The sequence below is a fragment of the Nylanderia fulva genome, unplaced genomic scaffold (genome assembly GCF_048542155.1).
Source record: "Nylanderia fulva isolate GAGA-0341 unplaced genomic scaffold, ASM4854215v1 Scaffold499, whole genome shotgun sequence".
Lineage (NCBI taxonomy): Eukaryota > Metazoa > Arthropoda > Insecta > Hymenoptera > Formicidae > Nylanderia > Nylanderia fulva.
Genome location: NW_028190586.1, coordinates 1 through 15,038, shown reverse-complemented (window position 1 = coordinate 15,038; position 15,038 = coordinate 1). Strand labels below are relative to the sequence as shown.

Sequence of the window (15,038 nt, the reverse complement as noted above, 5' to 3'; positions counted from 1 at the left end):
AGTTAAAGTTTCCCGTTTTAATACTTTAATAAAGGGTAGAGTAAGTATGCAAAAATGTCCCCCCCAAAAAGAATTTTAAACTGAAATAAAGCTTAAAAAAAAGACACTTTTTTTTTTATTAAAAATTTTGTTTTTTTTAAACAATATTCACTTTAACAGAAATTTATCTTTTTTCTATTGTTTTAAAAAATTAAAAAATATATTTGAAACATTATGAAAAATACTTAGTGTCGGATTTTTGGTTTAAAAAAGATTTTTGCATTGTTTTGAAACGTATGCTGTCAAAAAGGTTAGTCTAAATTTTTTCAATGTATTGCTCTCAATTTTTGAAAACGATAAATACAAAAGCATGGTGTTGCAAGTTTTCTTAAATGTATTTTTGGACTAATCTAACATTACCATTCTTTTAAGGGGTTTAAAAACCCCTTTAGCTTAAATAAAATAAAAAACGTTTTTTGAAAAATATTTTTTCAAAATTTTACAACTAAATTATAATTATATTTAAAAATTTTAATTTTTTACACCAAAATTTTTAAAATTTAAAATTTGAAAAAATAAAAAAATAAAAAATAAAAACTATACACTATTTTTTTTTAAAAATTTGTTAAAAAAAAGCCTACATTAATATCGTGGACAAAAATTTTTAAAAAATATGTTATTTTTATTATATTTAACAAAATTTTAAATTATATTTTATTTTTTTTAAAGTGCGTCCTATAAAAAAAGAGTGTTTCGTTTAACAAGAAATCCCAACAATATTAAAATTTTTTTTTTAAATTCAAGTATCTTTAGAACGGTTTTCGTATATTAATAATTTTTTTCTAAGACTTATCCAAATTTTAAATAATAAAATTTTTTTTGTTGTTCAAAAAAATTATCTTTAATTTGGATGGTTATTTTATTGGGCCCCTACTTTTCCAAGTTAACAGTTTATTGGAATCCCCAATCATCAAGGTATACGTTAAAATTAAAAATAAAGTAATAGTGTAAATTTTTTAACTATTTATTTTTAAAATTGTGAAAATTAAAAAATAATTAATTCTTTTTGCGCCTTTCTTGCGTTTTCGTAAAACAAGACAATACCGTTGTAATAAAACTAAAAAATATTTTTTATTTATCCTAACTCTGTGTTAATCGAGTGTTTTCCCTCTTCCAAACGAAACACAAAAATTTATAATATATTAAAATTTATAATTTTTAGAAATCGCGCACCCTTTTATGCGCAGATCAACACTTTCACAAAGGAAATATTTCATGAACATCGGATATATGTAATAACGATGAGTAATACAATAGAAAAAATAAAAGAAAAACAAAAATTGACAACATAAATATTATTTAAAACAAATTCACTTATCCCACAACATACCATTGTTTTAATAACAAAGTAAATTGACAGAAAAAAGCAAAAAATAAAAAGATGTTAACATATTTTGAAAAATCTTGCTAACTTTTAACAAATTTTTTTTTTTTGCTTCTTTATTTAATTTTACATTGTTCATTAAAAAAAATGGTAAGTTTTCGGAGGTATAATGAATTTTATTTTTCGATTAATTTTTTTTGCATTTATTTTTTATTTACTGAAAAGGGGCAAAAGACAGCCGAAAAGTTGTATTTTAAATAATTATCTACAATAAAGATTCCCCTTTGGTCGCTTTTACTTGAGGAAGATTTATAATAATGATAATATAAATAATATAAATTGATATTATTGTGGCGAAAAATGCCACAAGCTATAAAAATATATAAAATAAATTTATACGAATAAAAATATATTAAAGGACGTGTGTTAAAAATATCGCGACCGGTGCACAAAAAATAAAAAAACAAAAAGCGACTAACATGAAAAAAAAAAAATTTCGATTCCGTACATTAAAAGCGAAAGTCCTGAGAATAATATTAATTAATCCCTAAAATAAAAATAAGGGTGGAAATCGGGAAGAAAGAAATGGGGGCCTCAAAGGGGGGAGTAGAATTTGCTGGTTTCGCGTAACTTTTTTTGGGGGAGAGAAAAGATTTGTATTCTTTGTGACTCGAATAAACGCAGTAAAAACAAATCTGTAAAAACACTAATTAAATTTTTTCCGTCTAAAAAACCTTTCCCGATCCGCGTAGGGCAAAAACATTAAAAATCGAACTACACCGCATTCCCAAAAATTAAGATTTTGAAAATGATAATTTAAATACAATAATAGTGATGTCTAAAATTAAGTAACATTGGGGTACTGTTAAAAATAATTTGTCGATCAGCTCTTACAGATTTGCTTCATATATAGTATCATATCACCCTGAACTTCATTGACAGTGTACATATCAAAAAACTCCAATTTTTCTATTGAAATAATATTTTAGTTAAGGGAATTTTTATTTGGTTTAGAAAATGCACTAAAACTTTTCAGATAGTAAATTCCCAATTTTTCAAAAATTAGAAATTTCTTTTAAGGGGCGGAATTTCCACTTTTTAAAATTTTCGAGAGAACATATGCCCTATTTTAGGTCAAATAAACTTTTTGAATTTAGACCTTTTTTTGTAGCTCTATTTTCGGGAAAATAAAAACCAAAAACCCCAAATTAATAATATTTAAATAAATTTTTGATGAAATGAATAATTTACTAAAAAGGAATTTTTTTTAATAGAAATTTTTTTAAAATTAAAGTGATAGTTTTTCTGTGATGCATGCACGTGCCTTTTTAAAATGCAAAATCCATACGGATTTTTTTGTGAAAAAAAGACTGCGGTGGGGCAAAATTTTTTTTAAAAAAAAAATAGTTTTTTTTGAAATCAAGCTCAAAGCCACAAAAAATTTTTTTTGGAAAACAAAAGACATTGAAATCATTAGGGGAAACCCCCTTATTAAAATTACCATTGATTTAAATTAAAGGTTTTTTATTGACAAAGAACTTTGGGTTTTGGTATTATGAGAAAATGCTAAATCGGGGTTAAGGTCCTTTCTGTTCGTTTACCAAAAGTAGTGTAAACATTATTTCTGATCGACTAATTAATTAAAAAATTAATGTGCCCAATTTGGGTTTAATTTAAACCCGTCATTGATGAGCTAGCCCCAAATTTTGGAAGTCGGGAAATTTAGATTTTTTTTATTATATATAGCCTTGTAAGAATTATAGATATTTTGTTATAAAAATTTTTGTTAATTCACTTTTTTTTATCTAATATTATTTGATATTTTATAAAAATTTGGAATTTTTTTGTACAAAAAATTTATCAATTTTTTTTTAAAAAAAATTTTAAAAATTTTTATGGTTAGAATTCCCCGTTTATAATGTTTACATTGTATTCAATATTGATAATGTTAAGTTTTTGGTTTTGGATAAATTTTCAGCATGGGTTTCGAGTTTTTTAGGTCACCTTTAAAAATTTGGAAAAACCCCCAAAAAAATTCTTCAAGAAATTTCGTCGTCTGCCGAAATAATTCCCCTATTTATAAAATTTTTTTCCAAATAAATGAAAATTAAAATAAAGAATTAGGGCCTTTAAAAATTCTAAACATTAATTGGAAAAAAACAAATTTAAAAATTAGTTTTACAATATAATTTTAAAAAAATTTTTTCTATAATAATTCGATTGTTATGTAATTTGTAAAAGGAAAAAATGCAGTCGTTTTAAATAAAAATTAGTTGTTAAAACAAAAGGTCGAATTTTTAAATTTTTGGATTTCATTTTAATTTTAGGAAACACAATTTTTGAATTCAGGTTTTTATTTACCCGTCGTCTTTGATTTTAACATTTTTTATTGCAAAATTTTTATTTTAAACTTTGGGCAGTAATAAATTTAAATTGTAATTCTTGTTTTCCTTGTAATATTTCTTTGTTCTTTACCCTAATTCATAGTTTAAACCAATTAAATAAAAAATTAAAGTAAATTAAAAAATAGTAAAAATTTTTTGCATTAAAAATTTTTTTTAATATTTAAAAAAGATTAAAATTTCATTCGTTTTCTATCATAGCAAATGTTTTTTTTTTGTTTTTTTATAGTTTTTTTTAGAAATCATATATGTATAATGTGTTTATATGTTGTTTTTTGAAAATGTCATTTTGACGTGTGTCTGCTAGCTGGAAGCATAAGAAAGCTATGTAAGAAATTTATGAAAATTTTAAAATTATTTTTTGAACTGTATCTACTCTTAGCTTATGAAGAATTAATAAAATAGTATTACAATAGAAATGAGAAGTTAGGAAAAATAGTAGGGTAGCGTAACAGAAAAGTTATTATTAAAAAAAATATATAGTATATCATATATAACTTGTAGTATTGCATAATATTGCATAATCATGCTATTTCTGTAGAATCTAAAAATATATTTTGCAATACTATGCATTACTATATGTATACGATGTGCAATACTAATACATGTCATATATATGATATGCGATATCATATATATATGATTTTCTTTTAATTTATTTCATGTGTTGCTATCATCCTCCTACTTCATAAGTACGTAATGTTGATATAAATAAGAGATGAATAAAAACAATAATATATAATAACAACGTAAAAAGAAAAGTTATAACTATGAGTTATCAATTTTTATGACTTTCTTTATCTTATTTATTATTACTTTTTCATTATTATTAAAACTTCTCATTTATCTGAATTTCAATTTTTTATATAAATATTACAAGAAATTTTGCTCTATTTCCATCAATAAATCAAACATGAAATATATAATAACCGTATACAAGAACCTATTTTACGCGTGTTACATGTCACAAACCGACACACAACATAATGTAACCTAACATGGATCATCGAGCGACATTAACACAATCTAGCATTGACTGCCCACAGTACATTTTCGCGTACATGCGCATTGAGAAGGTCGACGACGGTGACCCAAATGATCAATTTTATTATAAAATCAAACTTTACATCGAAATATCTCCGTATATATAAGCAAAAGAAAAGACATTTTCCTTATACAATTTAAATTAAAGCTATCGATTAAGTCCATCGAGAAAAACCAAGTTCAATCCTTCTATGAATCTGATAATAAAGATGTCAAAAGTCCAACTCGGTAAAGATATAGGAAGTACCTCGTTGTGCAATCTACGATTTTCGATGACTTGTCGCAAGACACTACCGTGTCTTTGATAGAAAAATTATAAATAGAGAGGCCGTAAGCCAAAATTGTTTGGGTAATATACAGGTGCCCCAGACATACCGTATCCCCACTTTAATGGAAGATTCCTGAGGCAATTTGGAGATGACTTTTCCTTAGCGAAAATGTCGAAAAAGATCATCATTTTTTAATGCTCCTAGTTTTTAAATTAGCATCTTTGTAACTAACAAAAACCTTAAATTAAATTTTATTAACTTAAACTTTGCCTAAACTAAACTAAAAATTTAGTATTTTAAATCGTAAAAGTCAAGGCTCTTAATAAATTATAATAAATTTGAAAAAAGGTGTTACAGAGCAGTAATAAAAAAAATCAAATTAGATTAAAAGTAAAGTCTTAAAGATAATTCTTAATCTAATGTCTAAATGAATTTAATAAGGCGACAAAGAGATAAACATAACCCTTTCTTTAAATACAAATACACGCGAACGTTTCGGTCAATTTTTTACCATTATCAACGCTAATTAAATTTTGAATTTAAAAATAAAAGGTGTCATAACGGTAACATATACTCAAGCGTAATCAAAAATGTCATAGAGTATGTAACGCATTAAAATACAATGATAGATATAATGATTAACAAATATTATGGGAAAAAAAAGAGAAAAGATGTAAAAATGAAAGCAAATTTCTCCACGTAGTCATAATGTGATGGTTAAATTCGTAAATTTTGTTTCTACTCCGGTTATAAGACCCGATAGACACATGATGATTTGAAAACAAATTAATTTGAATTCCTATAACGTTATTAATAGTTATTGATTTATTTAAACTTAATAGGTTGTACGAAAACGAAGATGTTTATAGACTTACATATGACTAAATTGCAACGTACAACAGTAGTGTAGGGGGAACATCGATTCCTGAGATCCGCACACTCACAATGCCATATAGACAAAATGATCGAAAGGTGATAATGAGCGGTTTTTTACTTTTATCTTTGTGCTCTATTTTCAGAGTTTTGGTAGTTTATCAATACTGTCTATATATGTATCAGGTAAACATTCTGTGTCCGTTTGCAAGTTCAAAATATTTGTTTTTCTTTTAATATAAATCATCTCGGAGATTAATCTTTTTCCGAGGAAATTTTCTTTATCAAGAATTTTTATTTTATTCCATTTAAATTTGTGGATGAACGACCTGGGGTTGTTTAAAATTTTTTGTTCTTTGGATTTCTTTTTTTATGTCAAGCTATTTTCCGAAATTCTAGATTTTAATTTGTATTTTAATAATTATTTTTAAAGCTTGTTATTTGTTTCCAAAAAACACACGAAATTGGGCAGTTGTAACTCGAAAAATTTAGAAAAAAATTAATCCAACGAGGTTGCAAAGCTTATATTTCAAAAGCTTCCCATTTTTTTTTTATTTTCTGAAGTTTGTAATTTTTCAGAAAAAATATGTACAAAATAGAATTTTTATCTAACTTTGAAATTAAGTGGGCGGGCCAAAGACTGTCGAAAAAATACTGAAAAAAGACATTTTTTTCTTCTATTTAATAAAGATTTTTTGCAAACGGGACATGAGGATTGGTTTAAAGATAAACTTAGTTTAAACGGGGGGAAATCCGGCGTGCTGAAGTTGTTAAACTTTTTACTCAATTTTTTTTTCCCAAATTTATTTGAAAGGTTTTCCCCATAAGAAATAATTTTTTAAAAGTATCTTTCAAAATTTTTTATTTCAATCAGAAATAGATTGTTTATTTGTGCGATAATAAATTTTAAAACGGAATAAAAAAATAATTAAAAAAGATTTTAACATTTTTTAATAATCTTAACAAATATTTAAAAAAAATAAATTGGGAAAATAATTTCTCGCGTTTTATAAAAATTTATCAAAATTTTTTAAAATAAAATTTTACAAAAATTTTTTGCGTCGGGTTCATGCATAGGCTGGTTTGGAAACGCCCTCAGAGACATTTCCCCTTTTCCTTTTTATCTTGAATAGGAAATGATTGGAAAGAGAGAGAAGCATCGGGGCGTTTTTGACGCAGCATGTGGAACGTGCAATTTGGAAAGGTTACGGGGGGGCACACACTTTTGCATAGGCGCAAAGCGTAAAATGACTTGATTCCCAGAAGTATGCAAAGAATTCAACCAAACGAATTTTTATGTTTGCTTTTGCGCTTTTGCAAGAGGTGTGCCTCCGTTTAGGCATTTTTTTTAAAAACACTAAATTTTTTTTAAATGACAGGTCGTAAAAAACTCGTAGCTTTTTCTTTTAAAATTTCAAAATTCTTGTAGCTATCTTTTTAAAATTTCAAATTATCATAAAAGTATAAAATAAATGAGATTAAAAATTTTTTTTATCAAATATAAAATATATCTTCATTCAAATATAAATATAAATGACAAACTACAAAAGCCAAAAAGGGAGGGCGTGCGTTGTTATAGCGAAAATTAATTTTTGCTACAAAAAAATAATTTTGTTTATAGTGTTTTTATTTATTTTAAAAACATCTGGTAATGGTTTGTACCGCCACGATTATTAAAATGACAAGTAGAAGGCAACACGCCTTTTTGAAATTTACCACAAACAAAGCTTCACAAACGAATTCAGTATTATGTACTGTGTTCATGTTAGCGTTGATCGCAGATTTCCAAAAGGTATCGTCTATGTTTCCTCAGATTTCGAGCTTTAGAGAAAACGTCTTCTTATCAAGCATAATTTTTTCGTCAGAGATGCAAAGGACTACGTGGTCCAAAAAACAATCATAACAATCGCTTTTGCATGATGTTACATGATTCGTAATTTTTGCGAGAAATTTTCCCGATCCAAAAACAAACACATCAGTTACATTTGTGGGAATATAATATTGCTTTATTCTTAAAATACATTGGAAATTTCAACTAATATTCATTATTGATGGATGTAATTCTAAAAGATGACTCACATTGATCTAAACATAGAATTGGCGATCAACATTGTTAAACATTTCTTCGACTTCCTCACGAAGGAAAATGACGGGCTGCGATTAAAAGTCTTTATAGTTGCTAATGTAGTGACTGCGAAGATTCGGAGTTGTACGCATTCCAGGGATGTCCTAATCTGTACGCGTACGTTAAAACGGAACAATTTTTTTAGCTGCGCTAAGAATTTCCCATTCATTATCTTTTCCAAAGTACCTTCTTCAAACAGTTCCAAAAATTTACAAAATTTTCCATGGAAAGCTATATATGTGCATTGTTCTCATCACAATGCCACATTTGTAACTTTTTACCATTGTTATCTATTAACGGCACAAAACAATTTATTACTCCGTGAGAGGGATGTCTCATATAAGTGGTGCTAAACTATGTTCCTTGCTCGTAAGCAGTTTTTATATAAAGTTACGCTATCGTAAAGACGAAGATGTTTGGATAAGCACAACGAGCATCCTTTTTATTGTACGGGCTAGTATGAATTCATATCAAATATCTTATAAACGACTACTTTAGTAGTGTTGGCACTAAGCAAACATATCGCACGGATTTTGCTAGAATCAAATGTTAATCAGTTTACTTATATGAGTAGTTCAAATGTGAACTTGCACTTAAATAAAATATCAGTTACTTTAATCGGTAATATTTATTACTAAAATTCGATAATCTACACTTACGTGTCACTTCGAACTGGCACCTTGAATATACATATCAGCACTTTTCGTGATAATTATGATTAGATCGTTTTACATTTTTAACGGTTAATTTTTGAGGACCTTGGTTGAAACACGGCTGTGTTACCTTTTCATTTTATGATGTGGAAGATTAGGGTGAGGAGGACGAATGAGGGTAAGAGAAGACGAGATCGCGAACGAGGGCTGAAAAAGGACGAATTCGGGTGATGAAATGTGAAAGACAAGCGAAAGAGGGACCGAAAGAGGACGAAAGAGGGTGAAAACGGAACGAAAGAGGGTGAAAGAGGGTGACGAGAATGAAAGAGAGTGAAAAAGAGGACGGCAGAGGGTGAGGAGTGGAGGCGAAAGAGGGTGAGGAAAGAATAAAAGAGGGTGAGAGAGGACGAAAGAGCAGTGAAAGAGGTACGACGAAACGAAGAGGGTGAGAGGGAAATGAACTGAGGGTGAATGAATGAAAGACGACGAAACAGGGTGAAGAGAGTGAGAGGGAATGAAAGAGGGTGTGAGAGAGAATGAAAGAAGGTTGAAAGAGGACGAAAGAGGGTGAATGAAAGAGGGCGAAGGAGGGTTGAAAGAGGACGAAAGAAGGTGAAAGAGGGTGAGAGAGAGGACGACAGAAGGTGAGGTAGGACAAAAGCGGGGTGAAAGAGGACGAAAGAGGGTAAGAGGACGAAAGAGAGTGAAAGAGGACAACAGAGGGTGAAAGCGACCGAAAGAGAATGAAAGAGGACGAAAGGGGAGTGAGAGGGAATGAAAGAGGGTGAAGATGTGAGGGATTGAGAGGGAATGAAGAGGGTTGAGAGAGGACGAGAGAGAGGGTGAATGAAAGAAAAGAGGCGAAAGATGGTGAAGAGGACCGAAAGAGGGTGGATGAAAAGAGGGCGAAAGAGGGTGACCGAGGGACGCGAAAGGGATGAAAAGAGGGCGGAAAGAGGGTGAAAGAGGACCGAAACGAAAGAAGGTGAAAGAGGGTGAGAGAGGACGAACGCCGATAAGAGGGTGAGAGAGGACGAAAGAGGGTGAAAGAGGCGTAAGAGGGGTGGAAGTGCGGGTGGTAGTGGGGGTTAGGGGCGGGGCGGGGGCGTGGATGTGGGAGGGAAAGGGGTGGGTGGAAGTTGAGGGAGGTGTGAGTGAAAGTGAGAAGAGATTTATATATATATATATAATCCTGATGACGTCAGCGGACAGAGAAGACGAGTTACTTCATTTTCATTGAAAACGTCACTTTTTCGACCGCTTGTATCTCCAGAAGGCTTAACCGATTTTATTTTTTTCTGGCTCAAATTACTCGTGGCGATGCCGCCCTTTTAGGTTATATTACTATTACGTGCAATTCAAAATTTTTTATATTTTAGTAGTTCTACACCTCCAAAAAATGACTTTGATGGTGCAGGATAGGGAGACTTGTAGTGTCTTTTAGGGTCTTTTAGGGTTTGAACATGGCCGGAGACACTACCGCGTCTCTCTAATATATATATATATATATATATACAGGGTGTATCATAAGTCACACCGCATTTTTGGGGAATGAATTTGTCAAGTCAAAATAAGTCGAAAATAAAGAATGACAAAATTACGTTTGAGCCTTCTTTAAAGAGTTGCTTTAATAGACAGACCAATGTTTACAGCGAGCGATAAATTATCTTTTAAATCGTGCTAATTTGTTCATTTAAGTTAATGGCGGATTATTTGAACACCTTATGTAATTTCAAACTTGTTGTCTATTTATTACTTAATTTATGTTATGTTTTCAACTTACAATTAACTAAAATAATGTGCGCGACGGAAAGATGGATAGGACGTGGTCGGAAGCGAGACCGAGAAATAGACACAACACTCGACACACGCGTAACGTTCACAAAAAAAATATATTTATATAAACTATTAACAAAAATTACAATTAATATACCGCACCGAATTTACCGAGAGAATTAGCCGAGTCGTAAATTACTAAGTGTCCGCAAGCAACGGTAATGAATTAGACAAAGACAAGCAATCTTTATCGTATGAACACACTTTATTCGCGATGAGCAATCGGAAAAAGCGCCGCGGTCGCGAGAGGAGAGGAGGCTTATATAGGCCTTGTAATTCTAGAATATTCGAGTACATTTGCTGTCGTTCTATTGTGATATTAAGGGCGAAGGAACGTTTACTGTAATTATTTACTTGTTTTTCTCTCCTCTCGCGCGACAGCGGTGTTTACAATTTAGACTGTTTTAAGCGCTTATTTTCGAAGGCGCGGAGTATCCGTATACTCTCGCGGCCGAGCGCTAATTTAAATATAATTTAAAATACGCATGTTAGACCACGATATTAATTAATAAATTATATGCATGCTGCATTGAGGCCATGATCGAGATGCATGAATATTTTAACGCTTTCTTGTCCGCGGGTTATTACCGTTCGAATCTCGAACATTCCGCCCGCCTTGCAGTAATATACCTGCAATCGTGTTCTCAGCGCGAGAGTGGGGCACGAGCCTATTCACGCGCTCGTGCGTGACGTGACACGTGGAGCGCACGTGCTCCGATTGATTTAGAGAACGGAATGCTGAATCGATCAGCTGTTTATACTGGGAGTCGTATAGACGCGTATAGGTTAAGCGTCGCGTAGGACCGTATGCTTGCGATGTGCAAGTGACTGTGAGTGTGAAGTACAATGTGAGGAGAATAATGAAATTTAGTGAAAAAAAATAAATGAATGTGAATATGGAATAGAGAAAAGTGTAAATTTTTTAAACTAATCGCGGACGATGCGTGATTGCGATTCGAGTGAGTCTTCGGAGCCGTCGGTCAGAAAGACTAACTTGTTTACGGGACGCGTCCAAATTTGTGGTCGAGGTGCGGACGTCGACTACGCGAACGTTACCGTCGGAACCTGGATGCAGTCGTGTAATGCGCGCAAGCGGCCACCGTGTTGGTGGTGTTATTTCGTTTCGCCACGAGGCAGATTCGACCGACGCGAGCCTCCTGATTAATTCGGGACCATTTCGGCCGATGGGCCAGCGTGTTGTAAGTATTCGCTGACCCACCGAGACCAGAAATGGTCCTTCATGTTTTGCAGGAGCTGCCACCGTGAGAGGACGTGCCGACGGCTCTCGTTCGAGCGACGGTTCGGGGATCGCCGAGAGAGCGGAGCCGACCAAGAAGTGACCAGGTGTGAGTGCGGCTACATCCTCCGGATCGTCAGACAAAGGCTGCAGCGGTCTGGAATTGAGGCAGGCCTCAATTTGGGCTAGGAGAGTAGTCATCTCCTCGTAGGTGAGGGTGGCGTCACCGATGACTCGCCGAAGGTGGTGCTTTCATCGCTTTCACGGCAGCTTCCCATAAACCGCCCGAAGTTAGGTGCAGCCGGCGGGTTGAACCGCCACCGGATTCTTTCCTGGGCGGCGAAGGTTGCGATGCGATGTCCGTCGGCACTGGCGGCGGAGAATAGTTGCCTAAGCTGCTTATCGGCACCCACGAAGTTGGTGCCGCAGTCGCTATATAGCGAGTGGCAGACTCCTCGCCTGGCGACGAACCGACGCAAGGCGGCAAGGAAGGCGTCAGCGGTGTAGTCCGAGGCCGCGTCGAGGTGGACTGCTCGGGAAGCTAAACAAATAAAGACAACAATAAAACCTTTTGTCGCCTTGAGTCCGCGGCCCCCTGCTGTTCGCATCCAAATCGGTCCGGCGTAGTCTACGCCGGTATGCAGAAACGGCCGGCCTGGAGTAACTCGTGGTGCCGGGAGGTCCCCCATCAGTGGCTGAGGGATGGCAGCCCGCCATCTGGTGCACCTTAGACACCGGCTGATGCGGCTCTTCACTAGAGCGCGACCTCGAGGGACCCAATACTCCTGGCGAAGAGAGCACAAGGTCAACTGGGTGCCGCCGTGCAGCGTCCGCTTGTGGTAGTCGTCGATGATGAGGCAAGTAAAATTAGATCTGCTTGGTAGTATGGTTGGATGCGTGGCATCATACTGCAGTGCAGCGTGTTTAAGGCGCCCGCCGACGCGTAGGAGTCCCTCACTGTCCAGAAAAGGACTTAGCTTCAGTAGGGAGCTTCGAGTCGGCAGAGGCTTTCCATTCTTCAGGTGTCTCAGTTCTTCTTTGTATGTTTCAGCCTGGATGATTTTTAACCAGGAGATCCGGGAGTCCTCGATCTCGTCGGCGCTGTTCAAGCCGGGCTGGCCATGCGCGAGGTGGTCCTGACGATGGATCCGCAGCCAGCGACGGCACCACGCAGTGATCCGGAGCAGGCGTTGTAGCGACGAGTATCGAAGAAGCATCTCCGGCTCAGTCCTTTGTTCGGCGATGGCGGCGACGTGGGCGCGGACGCGCCTCTCTGGGAGGTCATCCTCTGGTGGCTCCTCGCAGTTGATCGTCCACGGTTGGCTCTCGGAGGACAGCCACGACGGACCTTGCCACCATAGTGAATGGTCCACAAGCTCGCTGGGGTAGAGTCCTCGTGACGCGCAGTCCGCGGGATTCTCTCGGCCGGGGACGTGGTGCCAGTGGGCGTCCGGAGTCAGCGTCTGGATCTCACTCACCCGATTAGCGACGTAAGTGACCCAGGACGAAGGGTGGCCCCGGATCCAGCCGAGAGTCACGGTGGAATCCGACCACAGATGGAGAGGCGCCTTTTCTGCGCCAATAAGAGGCACGACGTGGGCGACCAATCGAGCTTGGTCTTCGCAGCTAATAAAGTCACTCTCCTAACTCCGTTTGTGTTTGTTCGCAGGTAGATGACTGCGGCGTAGGCACGTTCGGAGGCATCGGCAAATCCGTGAACCTCTTGATGGGAGTCAGCTAGGGCTCCTAACCAACGAGGCACGACTAGTTTCTCCAATGCCGCTAGCTCCTCCTGGAATCGCAGCCATTTTCTGGCTTCCTCGCTTGGCAGAGACGCGTCCCAGTCGAGACCTAGTAGCCAGGTAGCCTGGATGTTGATTTTGGCCAGCACAGTCGTTGGAGACAGCCAGCCGAGTGGATCGAATAATTTGGCCGTCAAAGAAAGGACCGACCTTTTGGTGACCGCTGAGAGAGTGATCCGGTGGGTGGCGAAGGCGAAGCGGTCGTCGCACGGTTGCCATCGAAGGCCGAGAGTGGAATGACTCTCGCCGGGCAGCCACCATCTGGCCTCTTGTTGCAGGCGCGCGTCCGGTTCCACGAGGCTCAGCAGGTAGGAGGCGTTTGTAGACCACTTTTTTAGTGTGAACCCGCCCGCCGTGCATATATTTGTCAGCTGCCTCACCATAGATTCTGCTTCCTCTTGATTCTTCGGCACCGGACAGGATGTCATCCATGTAGACATCGCTCCGCAGGATGTCGGCGCCTTTCGGAAAGCGATGCTCTTCGTCCTCGGCGAGTTGGCGTAAGGTACGGATGGCCAGATACGGGGCGCATGAGAGCCCGTAAGTGACCGTGCATAGCCAGAACTCCTGGACGTCGTTCTTAGAGTCGTCTCTCCACAGGATTCGCTGCAGGCTTCGATCGTCCGGATGCACTAGGATCTGCCGATACATCTGTTAAGTAAATAATCTGTTCATAAGCTATCCCATTAAACATGAAACTAGTTGAACACAATATTGCATCAATCGCATGCCTGAACTGTTGAAAACTAAAATTAGTATGTCCCGATATCTCATTCCATCTCTTTTCTATACCTTTTATGACTAGTTCCTTCGGAATATTAGTGTAGAGTGAAGAGACATCCAACGACACCATTATATCGGTTGACTCTATGGTTTTATTATTTATTGATTTGACGAACTCCCAACTATCTTTGACGAACGATCGAGGTTTTTGAATTGAATTTAGTAAGACTATTTTTATCAAAATTATATTTCATTTAATTCTGGGATAGTCACAGTATTATGTAATCGTATAGGAGATATTGGTTTATTAATATCTATTAGGATATATTTATATATGGAAGGTGAAGAATTTATATTATAGATATAATATAAAAATTTTAATTTTATTTATGATTTTTTTAGCTGGGATTACTAAAAGAGCTCAAATTCCTTTTTCAGTTTGGTTACCTTTAGCTATAGCCGCTCCGACCCCAGTTTCAGCATTAGTGCATTCTTCAACTTTAGTAACTGCAGGGGCATATTTATTAATTCGGTTTAATAAAGTTTTTATATTTAGAGAGTGGATAAAATTTTATTTTATCTTTCAATTTTTACAATATTTATATCAGGATTAATGGCTAATTTTGAGATTGATTTGAAAAAGATTATTGCTTTATCTACATTAAGACAACTAGGTTTAATAATAATTTTGAGTATAGGGTTAAAATTATT

At 35.3% G+C, this 15,038-nt stretch overlaps 1 protein-coding gene across 1 annotated transcript; it reads right to left on the bottom strand.

Annotated features, from left to right (window-relative positions):
* Nucleotides 1–12,025: 12,025 nt before the first annotated feature.
* LOC146721349 (uncharacterized) lies at nt 12,026–14,044 on the bottom strand. The gene is made up of 3 exons (XM_085486934.1): nt 13,495–14,044; nt 12,558–13,375; nt 12,026–12,343 (listed from the first exon to the last, which is right to left on the bottom strand). The coding sequence occupies exons 1-3, from the start codon at nt 14,042–14,044 to the stop codon at nt 12,026–12,028; spliced, it is 1,686 nt and encodes a 561-aa protein (XP_085343060.1).
* Between the last annotated feature and the right edge of the window lie 994 nt (nt 14,045–15,038).